This window comes from Rattus rattus, chromosome 14 (assembly GCF_011064425.1).
Source record: "Rattus rattus isolate New Zealand chromosome 14, Rrattus_CSIRO_v1, whole genome shotgun sequence".
Taxonomy (NCBI): domain Eukaryota; kingdom Metazoa; phylum Chordata; class Mammalia; order Rodentia; family Muridae; genus Rattus; species Rattus rattus.
Window position 1 is genome coordinate 7,554,967 of NC_046167.1, and position 17,142 is coordinate 7,572,108.

Genomic DNA, 17,142 nt, shown 5'->3' on the forward strand with positions numbered 1-17,142 from the left:
GTAGTGTATGTAAAGCTAACTGGCAGTTATTGGATTACATGGAATCATGTATGAGTACAGTTCCTGAGAGAGGTGATAACTGACCCAGAGAGGATGAGCACGCTCACTGTTAACAAGAATGAACAGCCCCACTGCTTCCTTTCCTTGGTCTTGCCAACATTTTCTGTATGTCCCATCTTTGAGATTTGCTGAATTTGTCAACTCAGACCATTGACTACAAATGCCAAATACTGAGAGACCGTGTTCTGGAGCCACGAGAATTACAGAATCAGCATGGCAGAAAAGGTAGCTTCTATTTTGAAGACCTTGTCTTGCCTGTGGCACTATCCTTTCTTCCCTTTGCATGCTCTGGCCAAAGGATTAAACTTTATGGCATCATTTTGTGTAAGGCTATGACCCTCACGAAATTAATTACTTCCCAACAGTCCGTTTCTAAACACTACTAGTTGGGCTTTATAGCTTCACTATATTAATTTTTATTATACAGGAACATTCAGTCTAGAACACCAGCTTTTGTTATTATCAATGGTTTTAAAAATGTGGATGGACATTCTATTCTATAATTAATATGTATTTTAACCCAATATCCACTGTTATCTAGTTGTAAATTTAATTTGTATTTTCCTGATAACTTCGAAGGTTGTAGACTTGTTCATAAATTTACTGGATCCTTACTTTCATGAATTTAATAATCATTACTAAATTTTCTGATGAGTCCTACTTTTGGGTTTGTACTGTTGAAATCTTCTATATGAATCACTCATTGGTTTCAAATGTTTCAAATAAAATTTCCTACTCTATAATCTATTCTTCCATGGCTTACTGGTTTCTTTTATTGAACAGGAAACTTTTGATTCAATGTTGCCTGGTTTTAAAATCTCTTTCTATTGTCAGTAACACCACTTGCCTTTTATTTGACCCCCCTCTGTCTGTGTCTTTGTCTCTGTCTCTATGCTTTGTGTGTGTGTGGGGGGGAATGTGGGTGTGTGTGGGTATGTGTATGCACGCATGTGTGAATGAGTTTTCCTGTGCCATGCTTCATGTATAAGAGTCAGATGAGAAGTTTCTGAAGTCAGTTTTCTTTGTCCATCATTCAGGTTATTCCATTTTGGATGGAATTATGTGGTCAGGGTAGGCAGCAAGTACCTTTACCTGCTAAGCCATATTCCTGCCCCACAGCCATATGACCACAGGATGCTGTAAGATTGCATCATGCAGAGGGTATAAAGGGGCAGGACCACCATTTGTGGTAGCCAGGAAGCTGAAAGAAATGAACCAGGAAGCACTTGAGATAAGGTAAGTTCTTTAGGACATACCTCCAGCTTATTACCTGATTTTTTTTTTTTTTTTTTTTTTTTTTTTTCTGCAACAAGATACTGTGACTAAAGGCAATGTACGGAAATGTTTATTTTGACTCACAGTCCCGGAAGGGAAGTCCCTAATGATGAGGAAGCCATGGCTGCAGCCCACCAGAGGAAGAAGCTGAAGAATCACATCCTTCTCCAACCACATGTAGAGAGCAAAGACAGCGAACTAGAAGCAGCGTGAGCTCTGAACTCTCAAAGCCCACCCCAAATGATTTATTCCTTTAGCCAGACAGTGCTCACTAGGGGAAGAGAGCAAATATTCAATGACCATATGAATAGGCCTTTTGCATCCCACTGTACAAACTGATCCATTAATTCCAGTTTCCTACTTTTGTCAGTCCAACTGATGAAAACAGAGATGCTTCATGATCCCGGCAATGGCTTGGCCAAAGTGACTTCTTAGTTCAAATGAGATCCCGCCTTTTAAGGATACTATGCCTATAGATGCCCCATTTCTGAGCACTATTTGCCTTCAGTAAGATAACACTTCCTATCCAAACTATAACACACATGCGCAAATCTATCACATATATGTCTATAATGATATATCATATATGTATATTTACCATCTGTATTTATAAATGACATTCATTTGAAATTTGCCTTCTTTATAATATCTTTGTTAGAAGTTGTGTATTTTTCTATCCTTATGATAGAAAATATATGTTAGAATAATTGTATTCTATATTTCTATAAGTATATGTATGATTTTGACAATATCTTATCTATATTATAAAGTTCACATTTGAGCCCTTAGTTCAGTCTTTAGGATTATTACTAAATATCAATTTTATCTTGTTTCAGGACTTTTCGCTCTTTTATTTATTTGTTTGTTTATTTATTTATTTATAAAAATTGTATTTTCTTGGAATTTACATTCTACAATTTTTGTTATTTTTTTCATCCTTTTAGTTTTGTATACTTGTCATCCTTTAAGTTTTTTGGATCTGCAATAGTTCTCCCATATCAACTGCTGTCATTGGTTACTATGACATATTTTTCCTTTGATTTATTTACTTCCATGTTTATGATATATTTTATTTGTTTTACAAGATTTTTTATCATGCAATATTATTCTTTCCAAATAATACTCTTTATGTTGGTTTACATTATGTGTGTGTCTCTTACTTTGTTAATTGCTTACCTGATACATTTGCAGAAAGTCTAATACTAAGAGCAAAGAAACTAATTTTAAGGCCAGCGTGGAGGGAAGAAGCGATGTCCCCCATGGGTGGAGACCAATCACAGACACCATTTTGCACATCCTTCTTACACTCTCACCTCTTTTCCTTACAAGCACTTGTTCCACATGCTTAGTGTGTGATCATGCTCAGTTTCTCCACATTGGCTACATCTTTTTCTTAGATACCAATTTGGGATTAGTAATAAATTAATAAATGTGTAAAAACTGGATAGAAACTTAGAATCATGGTTCATGCCTTTACACCATGTTACAGAGGTTGAGGCAGGAGGATTGTCAAGAAGTCCAGCATGAATTCCAGTGTGAGATCCTGTCTCAAAAATCAAAACACAGGGCTGGAGAGGTAGCTCAGCTGTTAGGAGCACTGGTTTCTCTTCTAAAGGAATCGCGTTTGATTCCAAGCCTTTCGCCTGCCTGTAAATCCAGATCTAGAGAACTGTATACTCTTCTGGCTTCCTCAGATCCCAGTCATGCCCAGAGTACACATGCATACATGCAGTCAAATGTTTATATGCATAAAATAAAAATAACATTTAAAAATTTAAAGGTGGGGGGACCTGGAAAGGGAAAATGGAGTTGCCTTTCCTAGTCTTGTATGCTGGCATTTCTTTTATTGACTCAAGGTTTTATTATATTTATATAAGATAACTGTTCCTACTTTCTGTGATGATTTCATAGAAACAGACCCCTATAAATATTTTGAACAACTCAGGAAGTTATGTCTAAAATTTCTGGAATCATACCCAAGTAATCAAATACTTTATATATCAGAAAAAATAGAAAGTGCATTCATATTGCTCCTGTATTCTAGGAAAACAAAAACAACAATATTGTGTTTCTCAGAGCACTTAACTCTGCCAGAGAGTTTAATGGTCTGTGTCAGTGTGAATATCTAAGTAGCTACTTTGGTATTAACACTGTTTATTTTACGCATACTTTAAGTGATCCATGGTTATATAGTTCTTTATTTCACGATGTGTCAGGAACTTCATTTCTCTAAAGTTTCGGGACGCAGCTTATAGGAGTGGCACTGAAAAGCCAGTACCTTCATTTTCCTCATCTTAGGTATTAACCCCTCATTGAGGTTTCCTAGATACATTAGCAATGAGCTTAAAAACACTTTGGAAATTGACACAGAGAAAAGCAGAATAACATTGAGGATCACGAACTTGGCATTGGTTTGTCAGTGTAGTGCACACTTGAAGATATCTTTCTTTTCTTTTAATCGCCTCTCTTTCTAAGAAGTCTTTTGGGAAAGAAAGCCCCTTACTCCCCTTACGTGTCAATACAAATTTTCTCTGAGTTTTCTTTCAAAGAACGAAGTTTGAAACGGTGAACTGTGAAAGATATTATTCTGAATACAGTAGTTTTCGTTTTTTGTGTTTTTCTTCCCTAAATGTATGAGGCTCTATTGTGGGAGGAAAAAGTAGTTGGTATTTAGAGGCAGACTTGAATCTTCAGTTTATGGTGTGGTAAACATGGGAAATGATTGAAGCTCACGAAGATGAAGCGAGAGAACAAATAATTGTAGTGTTTTCAAAGTGCCATCTAAACACGAAAGAGTGAAATGGGCAAAGATTATGTGGCTTCATTTGAATCCTATGTAACATTTATATGTGAAAGCATTATTAAAAGGTACCTCATTATGTGTACCTGTTAGTTTTCTTTTAGATAGTCCATCATTATTCTGTGAAAATTGGATGTTTTTAGTCAAAATGTACACATGGTGAAACCCTTTAATACTCTTCAGTTTATGCATATTATAACAGTATTCTTTTTATTAAACTGTTTCAACATTGATGCAAGGCAGATAACCACGGGAAAATGATGGAAGTTCAAGAAGATGAAAAGAGAAAACAAATAATCATATTGTTTCCGGGGCACCATCTAAATCCAACAGAATGAAATGGGCAAAGATTATGTGGCTTCATTTGAATTCTAGGTAACGTTTATGTGGCAAGAAATCATTATTATGAAAATTATTTCAACATTGATCTAAGCCAGTGTCAAACAAGAAAGCCTACTGGAATGATAAGATGCCCTGTCCGTTGTCCGAAGAAAACGGATTTCTCTAGCACAAGCACCCACTAAACTTTTGAAATGCTCTCAATTCTACCGAAGCACTGTACTTTAGATTTTCAGTAGTTTAAATTAAATCAAACTTCCCATTAAACACCCACATGTAAACAGTGAAACTACCGCATAGCACATAGCATGTTATTTACATCTATAACCTAAAATATGCAAACTGCAAAGCGCTGTATTTATGTATATTTTCACTGTTTTCGGGTGTGCCACAGCTATTATACTTATTATCTTAAAAGACATCCAATGAGTTGGTTCATTACATGAAACGGGTTATCAAAGAAATGTCTTAAGTAAATAAAGAAGCAATTAACATCCGTCTTTGTGATCTATTCTCTTGAAATGTCCTAGATTTGAAAAAAAAATGTAACCAGGTCCAAGCTACTGGGGGATGAGATGCTTTCCTGACCTGAAGCTGAGTTAGACAGATTGTTCACTCTGTAAAGAGCTGGCGAGCTCCTCTTCCTCTATCCAGCTTTACACCTACCCTGCTGCAAACTTCGCTCGTACAAAAAGGGCTTCAAAAGAAGCAGCATGCGCAGAACTGCGAATTACCTCGGTCTCACATTAAATCAGAAAAATGAGCACAAGTAGTCACCAGTTCCATTCCTTCACCTTCATAGAGTTTCCACCTATGTTTAGGATATCATACAAAAAGTTAAAATATTTTAAGGTGTATATAACAAACTCCCACCTGAAAGAATAAATTCATAGTTGCAGCATCATTGCTAATTATGTATTGAGTTTCTGTCATCCGTGCTCTATATGTCAAGATTTCTTTTAGCATTTATGCAAAACTGACCAGTTGAGATCAGATAATCATTTTGTTTTGTTTTTCTTTCTTTCTTTTTTTTATTGGATATTTTTATTTACATTTCAAATATTATTCCCTCTCCCGGTTTTCAATCCATAAGCCCCCTATACCATTCCCTCTCCCACTTCTTCTATAATGGTGTTCTCCCTCTACAACTACCCTCCTTCCCACCTCCCCTCCCCCCTGACCCCTACGCTGGGGTGTCCAGACTTTTCAGGACCAAGGGTTTCTCCTCCCATTGGTGCCCGACAAGGTCATCCTCTGCTACTGTCCCAATAGAGAGTAACGGGAGTTGTGAACAACCTGGAGTTTTGCTGAGATAACAATTCTAACAATGGACAACCAAATGAATATACAATGTAGACATCTAATTTTCTGATATATATATATATATATGTATGTATATATATCAAAAATAATATATATATGATTTGAACTATTAGAGCAGAGACTTTTCAGTTTATATCATTCAATACCTCTTAATTTATATTTTGACATTTCTATGTGTATATAAAAGTCTCATGATTATCTGACAGACATGGGTTTAGGATTAATTATCACATGTTTTTCCAAACACAAAAAGAACTATTGATTGGGGTAACCATTCCTTGCCCATTCTCATGAGATCGCAAAGAGAGTGAGTTCACCTTTGTTTCTAAGCTTTAGAGCAAAGAAATATGATTTTAATACTTCTTTATATTCCAGATACGATGCAATCTTATTCATACATTTTAGAGATAACCTCTGTGACCTATAGAAAAGCTTGTTTATCTCACTGCAACCACCTCTGTGGTCTACCTGATGTGCTTTAACCTTGCCTTGATTTATGACTTTCTTTGTAAAACCATGAAACCAATTCCATGAACATGAAATTTAAGGTAACCTAAATCTGTGTTCCCAGGCTATGGCCACTCAAAAGTTGCCTCTAGAATAAAATATCTTTTAGACCCTTAAAAATAATAATCGGTAAAAAAAACAAAAGGAATATCCATTGATCAGGCAGAATATTTTATTGAAGTACTCAGATGTACAAAGAAGAAAAGGAGCTGTCAGTGATTCCATGGCAATATTCAAAGAATTTGTAAGGAGCTTGTTTCAATATGTTATAATCAAACTAACATTTGAATATCTTCTCTTTTACCTCATACAGGATCAGTTTAATGAATGAAATTTTCTATTGACACATTTTGCATGAAACCTAGTTTTGATGTTAGGATTTGAGATGACGTGACACTGTCTCCAGGCTTCCTGATGTTACACCATAAAACGGATTTGGGAAAGAATAGATGGAACTCTAAGGAGGAAACATACATTTAGAGAGTTAGTATTTTCCAGAGTAAGATAGAAAACTTCTGAAAGGATCAAAAAGAATGAAGGGTTTTTTTTTTCATCTTTATTAACTTGAGTATTACTTATTTACATTTCGATTGTTATTCCTCTTCCCGGTTTCCGGGCCAACATCCCCCTAACCCTTCCCCCTCCCCTTCTATATGGTTGTTCCCCTCCACATCCTCCCTTCGTTGCCGCCCTCCCCGCAACAATCACGTTCACTGGGGGTTCAGTCTTGGCAGGACTAAGGGCTTCTCCTTCCACTGGTGCTCTTACTAGGCTATTCATTGCTACCTATGAGGTTGGAGCCCAGGGTCAGTCCATGTACAGTCTTTAGGTAGTGACTTAGTCCCTGGAAGCTCTGGTTGCTTGGCATTGTTGTTCATATGGGGTCTCGAGCCCCTTCAAGCTCTTCCAGTCCTTTCTCTGATTCCTTCAATGGGGGTCCCGTTCTCAGTTCAGTGGTTTGCTACTGGCATTCGCCTATGTACTTGCTGTATTCTGGCTGTGTCTCTCAGGAGAGATCTACATCCGGTTCCTGTCGGCCTGCACTTCTTTGCTTCATCCATCTTATCTAATTGGGTGGCTGAATATGTATGGGCCACATGTGGGGCAGACTCTGAATAGGTGTTCATGAAGGACATTTCTAATAAATCTTCATAGGAGTGTGAATGAGAGTATCCCCGAGCCTCGCTCCAGCACAGCCATCTCACATTAGCAGCTCACACTAACATGTCTCTGACGTGGAGTCTCATAAAATAAGTTTGCAGGGCCCTGTGGCCTTGGGTTTTACTGCCTTCCCTCATCTATGAGAGCAGAGAGAAATTCAGAAGGCTGAGTTTCTACCTTCTCACCTGTACTGTTGCTCTCAGCTTGCTATGCTGACCGTAGTTAAAGGTAGTAAAGCAGGGGTTCAGTAGCAGCAACAACAACGTCAACACCAATAACCGCAACACGATCTTTGAATTAGTAGGGTTAAAGATGTAAATTATATTACAGAGTCTAAAAGTTGGCAAGCTCTTCGGGAAAACCCTGTCCCTTCAATGCATACTCTCAAGAAGAAAACAAAGAGAATATAGAACATAAAGACTAAGAGAGCCTTGAAAGACATAGCTATTCACTTATATTTGTGTTCTTTAAGAAAAGATTCCGATTTAAAATTACAGTACCAACAAAAGCTAAACCCAAGTATAAGAGCCCTTCTTATATGAAAGGTAATCGAGCAAGTTTAACACTGACATATATTTTTGATAGATTGATATTATTTTGAAACTGCTGCGTCTTTAGGTATGATGCCACTGGTATGTTTTAAATGTGTTTTTGTCTCTCAAAGATACAACTGAAGTTTCATACCTAAATAACTGCTATGATTTGCTTAACAATCATGAATGTACTGGGGTAGCATGAATTGAGGAAAGGGAGAAAGAGAGCTAACCATTGAACATATTTCACATGGCTGATGGCTGATCGAGAGATCTTCCTAGTCTCCCCAAATCAATAGCACTATAAGACATTTCTGTAAAAGCTTTTGAAAAATATTTGAGATAAATGTATTTTTCTGTTATATAAAAGAACTTTGAATATATTTCGGTCATTTTTCTAAAATAATAGAAACAGATATGACAGGATTTCTTCCCTAGTCATCCTTAATGAACTAAAAGGTGATTTTTAAAAGGATTGTGAAATGCGAGTAATTCATCTTTTATCAAGAAATAAAATAAAATTCTGAAGTTTTGCATTGAGTGATCACTAGGAACCTGCAGTGAAATCTGCTTGAAAGTCTGTTGCAAGTGGCTTTTGATCTAGATCTCTCCCTGTGCATTCTGGGACACACACACGCACACACACACACACCGACACACCGACACACACACACACACACACACACACACACACACACACACATACACACACACACGAACACTAGAAAAGCTGTCTTCTCAGGGAAGGAATATTGGATATCTTCTTAGCCACTATTTACTAAATATCCATTTCTTGAGATAATTAAGATACAAATTTTCACCTCTAATGCTTTTCACTCTTTTCTTCTAGAATTAGCATTTATCAGACACAAAAGCTTATCTAAGTTGGGGGTAAAGAGATCAGGTTTCTTCATTAAAAATAGAAACGTATACCTTTCTGATTCAATGGAGTAAATATTGTATCTCTTTGGGTAACTATTAACAACTGAGTAGGATACATTTGATTTATTCACTGAATTATCCACATTTAAACCCTTCATGTTTAGGGAAATTTCTTCTTTTTTCCATCTCCACTTAAACAAAGCTAAAATGTACATGACATATTTGATGAAGAAGGCATGGAAACTTAAGAAGCAACATCTGTTAGTCTTCACCCACACAATGCAAGGCTCTGAAACATTGGAATCTGCCTGACCTGACACTTTGGTGCTCATTTCCAATGGCAAGACTTAAAGATAAGGAACTGTTGACAGATTATTTAATAAAAATAAGAAAGGGTTATAGGAAAGATATCTCAGGAGTTCAGAGCAGTTCCTGCTCTTGGAGAGGACCTGAGCTTGGTTTCAGCATCATGTCTGGCCCTCAAAACAGCTTGTAGCACCACTCTGGTCAGACTTCCTCCTGCCCACACATGCACTAGGGTGTCCTTCCCCCTCCTGCCCACACATGTACTAGGGTTCCTTCCCCCCTATACACATATATTCAGACTTATAACACACATAAAATAAATTTTTAAAACATAATGGGGGGAAACACTCAAGCTTTCTATATACTTCTTTTTGAGAATGCAAATAAGCCAAAGACCCAATGCGTGGTTACTGGGAAGAGATGACTAATAACACTCTATGGGTTTTATTGATACTTTCCAGATTTGCCAGCTCTCTTGGAAGGTGTACAGTTACCACAAAGCCATTTAACACTGAACTGATTTTTCAAGCAGAATCGCAGTGTCCTAAATGGAAAATCTCACTCATTTTCAGAGTCTGAAATGCCCTTTTGCTTCTAATTGAAATAAATCCACTAGACTATTTCTCTTAGCTATAACATAGAAATGGTTCTAAACACAACTAATTGGTTATGGGTAGGGCTGTGTGTGTGTGTGTGTGTGTGTGTGTGTGTGTGTATGTGTGTATGTGTATGTGTGTGTGTGTGTGTGAGTTTGATTGTATGTGTACATGTGTGTGAGTTCGCTTGTGCTTGTTGGTTTGTGTGTTTCTATGTGCATGTGAGTGTATATGTGTCTCTTTGTGAATGTGTTTGTGTTGCATGTCTGTGTACGTGTGTGTGTGTGTGTGTGTGTGTGTGTGTGTGTGTGTGTGTTGCTTCTGAATCAACATAGTTCACTTGCCACTTACCTCAGTTTTCTCTGGGTTGATGCAGTTCCCATAAACTGGATTGACAAAGGCATGATTGCCTCCACCCTCAGATTTCCTTTAAAACAAAGCAAACAAATAAACACAAACAAGCAAACAGAACTGGGCCACAGAAACCCAAATGTTGGGTTTATGTTCTTATTTATGTTTTACAAAGTCTTGTTGTGTAGCCCAGTTGGGCCTCAAATTCTCCTTCCTTTTGCCTTAATCTTTAGATGAGGGAACTATAGGCATGTAACACCTTAGGTATACATACATGTATGTATATAACTGTGTCACCTTACCTGGAAATACATAGTACTAAGTGCTTCATGGTACCATGGTAAGTGTTCAGGTCATTGTTTAGTAGAAATAGATGTGTGTGTGTGTGTGTTTGTGTGTGTGTGTGTGTGTGTGTGTGTGTGTGTGTGTGTGTGTGTGTGAGAGAGAGAGAGAGAGAGAGAGAGAGAGAGAGAGAGAGAGAGAGAAAATGAACAAGTAATTCTGGGATGATCACTATTGTCTTAACAGCAACCAAGGGGGAAAAAAAACACATGCTTTAATGTTTTTTGCATCATCAGGGTACAATGTCAATAAGCAGGTTTTTCAGTATTATCCATATCCTTAAATGCAAAAGGTTAAGAGGGATTTCTTACTGACCTTCTGTTTAAAGTTTCCAGAGGCTAGGCTTCCTAGTACCAGCTAACCAAACCATACAGCCTTTCAGAGCCTAATCTAGGTGATCAGGTTTGGCTGGAAACATAATTTCCTTGTGGCCTCAATCTCGTATAAGCATGCTTTCACTACGACTTCTTAAACCACTGGATCAAATAGGCCACTGAGAAAGTAGTTCACTGTAATTAAGGCTACATTTTGATAACTGATCAATGTATCGAGTATAGCTTCGGACGGGTCATAATTAGAAAAGGCAGTGAGAGATCTATCCTGCTTATTTGTTAATTCATTGGGCCAATAATGAAATACTTGTGAATTTCTCCAATTAAACTGGATAAATGCATTTTGAATCTTTGTGTTTGTTTCTTCCCAGTCCATGTTACATTTGCCCAGAGAGGCAAATTCAGGGCGTGTATCTAGGTGGGAGCTCTCTCCAACTGGCGACTGGCAAGAATGTAAGGGTGATTTTGAAATGTGTCAAAATGTCAAAGCAAGAGCTGGGCCAGGCCGGGGTGAACGTGACTTAGAAAGTATCAAAGCAGGGTAAAGCTAGGAAACATAAGACAGCCATAGGCAGTAAATACAAAACGCAAATTCAACTGACGTTCAAATTGGGGATGGAATCAAAAAGTAGGAAGAAGCCTTACTCCTAGGCCTGACAGAGAGTCCGAGAACTGACTGTGCAGGTGACCAGGCACTGCTAAAAGAAGCACCCGGGGCACAGTGATGCTGATAGAAGGCGACAGCTTTTGCTTTGGACTGATGGAAGCCCAGACATCTCAAAGATTGGTAGGTGGATGCCAGATAAAGCCCCCAATCATCTAAATATGTGAAAGTAAGCAACTTTTCTTCTAAAAAGACTCTTAAGTCTTAAAGAATTTAAAATTTTATATTTTCTGCTAAAGTGCAATGTACAGGCGGATGGGGTCTATAGAAGGATGATGGTATTGCTGTAAGGGAGTGGAGTTGTAATAAAAGGGCGTCGGTGTGCGCTTGTGAAAGGAACTTACACTTCTGTCTGTGTTTCTTAGCGGCCTCAAGCCGTTCGCTATTCAACCAAAAGTTTGACTCCATTCGTCAGAATGCTTGGCTCCTGTGGCTGAGTATTGATATCTTTCCTACCTGTAAACTAAACATCACATGTGACCTAACTCCCTTAATGTTAATTTGTCACTCCACAAGCTGTGCAAATCTTTCAAAAGTTAGTAGTCCCAACAGTACTGTAAATACTGAGTTGCTTATAATATTAGTCTACAAATACTGTAAAAGGGCATTGAAAAAAATGAAAAAGAATAAAATCAAACCCACGTGTGCTCTAGCCAATAAAAGACTTTGTGGAGGATGTTTATATTGTTTTTAACAGCACAAGTAGAATATTATTCATATACCATATAAATAGCATATTTAAAATCTTAGTGCTTCTGTGTGTGAATATGTGTGTGTACACATGTGTGTACATGTTCACTTTTGTAAGCGTAGGTGCACATGTATGGAGGTGAATGGAAAGTCTAGGCTGTGTACCACCTTTCCCTTCCACCGTGTCTAAGAGAATTCCTCCTTGTGATTCACTGCTATGTGCACTGAGCCAGCTGGCATACACTTTACGGATTCTCCTGTGTCCACCTGTGATCTCGCTGTATGATGACTTGATCACAGACATGTTTTATTATGTACACCTCATGCTACATGGCTTCTGGGGACCTGAACATGCATTTTGACACTTGATCAGTAAGCATTTCACACACTGACTCACTTTTCCAGCCCCCAATTCACACAATCATATGCATATGACTCAGTGTTTATGATATTAATTTTACAAAACTTTAGTAATATAAGATCATAGTAAACATACCTATCATGAAATTGCCAATGTAACCAATCTTGAATTGTACAATTCACTGTTATCAATCATTTGTTATGTTACATAACTGTCAGTATTGTCTACCTCTAAAATATTTTCATTCGTTCAAATAGAATCTCAATTGTAAACTCAAATAGAAAACTAATTGCTAGCATGCTGCAGACGTTATTTTGATATTATAAAGTATAATATCAAATAAATAAATCCTTGTCTAGGCTGAAAGGAACCAAACAGTGATGACGAATACCACTGTCACTTTAAATATTGAAGACTAGCTCTCAAAGGTGACTGGCCAGGGGTGACGAAATTAAACCATGTATGTAAGCACTGTGAGCTTACCGATTAATATTTATACATTGTTATACTTTTATAATTTGCTTGATTACTTTTATAATTAGCAAGAGTATCTGTTATTAAATTTGTTTACATAATTGTTTGCCATTTTCACCAGGTGTCATTTAAGATTTTCGATGTCTTGGTTTTCTCATTCCTTTGGCCTGTCATTTTGTATGCCAGAGAGAATGGACTGATTCTGAGTCAACCCATCAATCAACTAGCCCCACTCCTATTTCATTTGAGCAAAGCTGTCATAATATATTTATGTTTAAAATATGTTTGGAACTAGGAAGACAAATTAATTGGGAAAAACCTTGTTACACAGGTATGAGGATCTGAGTTAAGTTCTCACATGTGTGTGATAAGGCTTTATGCTTATGCTTGTAATCCCAGAGCAAGAGAGGCAGAGGCAAATGGATCCCGAAGATTACAGAATATCTATTCTAGATGAGGCGGTGAGTTCTAGGAAGTGGAGAGCCTGGCTCCAAAGGCAAAAGAAAGTGGATGGTTCTTCATTGGTCTCTGTGCCCATGCATGCATGAACTGACATGCACACAGTCATATGCATGTACACATACATATATACATATACACACACGTACACACAAACTAGGGAACTAGGGAACATCTAGCTCAAAAATTAAACACAAAGTATAAAATTAAAATGAACAGTATTTCAGAGGTCATGTATTTCAGAGGTCTTTGCTGAGAATCTACAAATAGATCATATTATCTGACCTTCCCTGACCATCTCAAAACATGGAGAATGATATTTTCTTTTTATTCACTTTAATTTGTAATTAATTATTAGCTTAATGTGTAAAGTAATGAGTTTCATACTGACATCTTTGCATAAATATGTTATTATAGTTTGATCTCATTTTCCCCTTCCCACTGCCGCTCTGTTATCTCTTTCCCTACCTAGCTGATTACCTCTCACCCCTCTTTATTACATGTACTCTATTGTCCTATCCTGTTCTCATTTCCACTAAGATATTGTTCTCCCCTCTTATGATTCAGTTTCTCATTTTGTGACCTACAAACATATAAATACAAGGCAGACAACACACAGAAACACGCACACTCACAGACAAACACACACACACACACACACTTTTAAGTGAATAATAGAAAAAAAATGGTCTGACATGATGATCTTCAGTTTCATCTGTTTTCTTGTGAATATCATGATTTCACTTTTCTTTATCCATGCATGAAACTCTATTGTATATGTGAACCCCATTTCTTGACCACCCAGGCTGGATAGACTATACAGTGCAGCTCTAAACATAGATGTGCAGTGTCTCTGTGGGATGGTAAATTACAGACATTTGACAAATAACCGAGACTTATATAAGACAGTTCTCTGTTCAGTTTTCTGGAGAATCTCCATGATGATTACATTGTGACTGCATAAGTTTATATTTTTGCCAACAATGACTAGAAGAACCATAATTTCAGGTTATACTTACAGCGACATGAAGATCATTTGAAGCAATTACCATAGTGATTTTTCCATTAAAAGTTATTGCCTGTGCACATTAGGAGGTAGAAGTGGCTTCCACTAGGAGGGTAACTTCTCTATACTGTTTCTGAGAAGCCAGCCGATATTTCAAGTTTCCAGACATGAATGCCGTTACTTCACAGGTGGAAGGCAGTGCACTACGGTCACACTCTGTAAGATGCTAGCATGGTGACCCTGTCATTTCCCACCATTCCCTTTCACTTACTGAAATGCACCCAATGCATACAACATGTGTGACATTCTCTAGCAGATTCTGATCCTACGTAGTTGATCGGTGCATGGTTCATCCCTGTAGAGTTTCCTTTTAGAGGGAGGTCTTTTTGTAAAGACGCTGGACTCTGGTAGATACAGTTGTTACCAGTGCCAACTACAAATTGGTAGCTGACAATGATTGATTACTATCCTCTTCATTTCTTTCTTCTGATGTCACTTACATTTCCTTTTAAATTTCCTTCTCTTTTGCATCCAAAGCTTGGACTGGTTGGGAATATGAGAGTTTGTGGTGGAAATAACTATTAATGACGTTTAGAAAATGATTTCCTTTTTATGTGTGAGTATATGTGGATGCGTGTGTGAGTATGTGTTTGTGTGTTCAGGAGCACACTGGAAAAGAGTTTGCTGCTGGATCTTATGGAGTTGGAGTTTCAGGCAGTTATAAGCTGGTATGAATGATGAGATCCAAACTCAGAGCTTCTGGAAAAGCAGTAAATGCTGTTCCTTGCTGAGCCATCCATCTCTCTAGCTGAAGTACTGTTATTTACAAATCGTCTAATGCTATCAGAAATCTGATAATAAAAGGCAAATATATAAAAAGCTCAGTCCACTGCATCTCTCTTTCTCTTTGTGTGTATGCGTTCATGTGTTCGTGTGTGTGTGTGTGTGTGTGTGTGTGTGTGTGTGTGTCTGTGTGTGCAGTTTCTCCCTCTTTTAAAACAACAGAACAATTGAGACTGTCCCATTTTAGCCCTTTGGTGGATAAAGCTCACGTCTATTTTCCTCATCTCCCCCATTACCTAGAACACTGCCAGGAATATAGCATCAACACAGCAAACCTTTAAAGAGATAAGAACTTAATAGATACTGTTTTCTGAAGGCCTCATAATGGAACCAAGTTAGTACTATCTATTTTTCCTTCTCTCCTACACTCAACAGCACTTCAAGAAGGGCTGGGAAAGCAGCTCGGTGGTACAGTATTTCCCTAGCATGTACAAGGCTTGGCTTTGGCACAGATGCTAAGGATCTGAACCCAGGTCCTCATGCTTACATAGCAGGCACTTATACCCTGAGCTATGTGCCCCAGCTCTTCATATGCATTTTCAACGTTCACGAACAGTATCTCCTCTGCCCAGGACAGATGCCAGAAATACTTGCTTCAACCAGGATCCAATCACTAATGCTCCCCATTCTATATCATTCTAAAAAGCTCGGAAGAGATAGTCTTTTCCACACAATTTTCCAAGTTGGGGAAGCGGGGGCATTGTTTTTATCTTGGTTGTTTGTTTATTTTCTAGTAAGAGACTGCTGCCCTTGTTTCCCATGAGCAATTCAGTGTCAGATAACATGCCTGGGCCGTCATCCTTTTCTGTAAACCTTAGAACAATATTTGGTCATTTTTGTATGACATGTTTAAGACACAGTGCAAAAAATGTGCAGTGAAAGAACACGGCATAAATAAGTAGATAGTAGGAGAAGGTGGAATGATCTTGAGGTAACGAACTAGCACATGGAGACAATGTCACGTATATATACAGTGTATGATAGATAGTGACATTGAGATGCTGGAAGTCAAATGTAAGCAAGACAGTCAATTACATGGGCCACACTTTCAAAGGGAAGCAAACCAGGCACTCAGAAGCACAAGTGACATTTATTATGTGCAGCCACTACTGTCATCCAGCATGAATAAGTAACACGTTCAGAGCATTATTTTAAGAAGGCAGTAGGAGACTTCACACAATGCTCTAATGTCTCTCAGAATTCAATGCTGAGACTGCGCCAAGATATGTTTTAGTAAAACGCTATGCATAGAAGGCCTCTGACAGTGAATGAGAAGAGGTTCTCTAGGAGCTTGGTAGGGACAGAGAAATGCTAATTTGGGAGACATTTTCATCTGTTCATGAGTGTGAGTTTTTGAAAGACGCCATCGGGCCTGTGGCAATGTCTCAGTGTCCGTGCTTGCCATAAAGTATGAGAGCATGGGCTCAGATCCCCAGAATGCATGGAAAGCTGTATGTGGTGTTTTACTCTTCTCCTACCACTGTGAGAAGGAGGAAGAGACAGACTACTAAGAGGCTGGTAAAAGCAGTGGCCAACAGCAAGACATCCTGCCTCAAATAAGTTAGAAAGTGAAAACCATAGGCAAAGTTGTCCTCTGACCTCCATGTGCAGGCCTTAGCATATGCGCACTGGCATTCACACATGTGTAGGCACACATTCAATGTTAAAACAAAATGAATATAAAATGCAATGCTCGATCCGTTATAACTATCTGAAGGTAGAATAAAATTGCATGATGACCTAAGGCACTAAAAGAAGAAGTTGGGATAGTTAACTTCTCTCACTGATCTACATAAGCTCCAGTCATAAGAGATCTGACAGAGGGAAAGGAAAAAGGG

The 17,142-nt window shown here is 38.0% G+C and overlaps 1 protein-coding gene across 1 annotated transcript in view; it reads right to left on the minus strand.

Moving 5' to 3' along the window:
- Window positions 1-6,454: 6,454 nt before the first annotated feature.
- The window catches only part of Malrd1 (MAM and LDL receptor class A domain containing 1), a 684,120-nt gene continuing 673,432 nt past the window's right edge, over window positions 6,455-17,142 (minus strand). Inside the window, exons 38-39 of the mRNA XM_032884682.1 lie at window positions 10,134-10,209; window positions 6,455-6,761 (exon numbers count right to left, since the gene is read on the minus strand). Of these exons, the coding sequence (XP_032740573.1) occupies window positions 6,678-6,761; window positions 10,134-10,209 (160 nt within the window). The 3' untranslated portion in view covers window positions 6,455-6,677. The remainder of the gene's footprint in view (window positions 6,762-10,133; window positions 10,210-17,142) is intronic.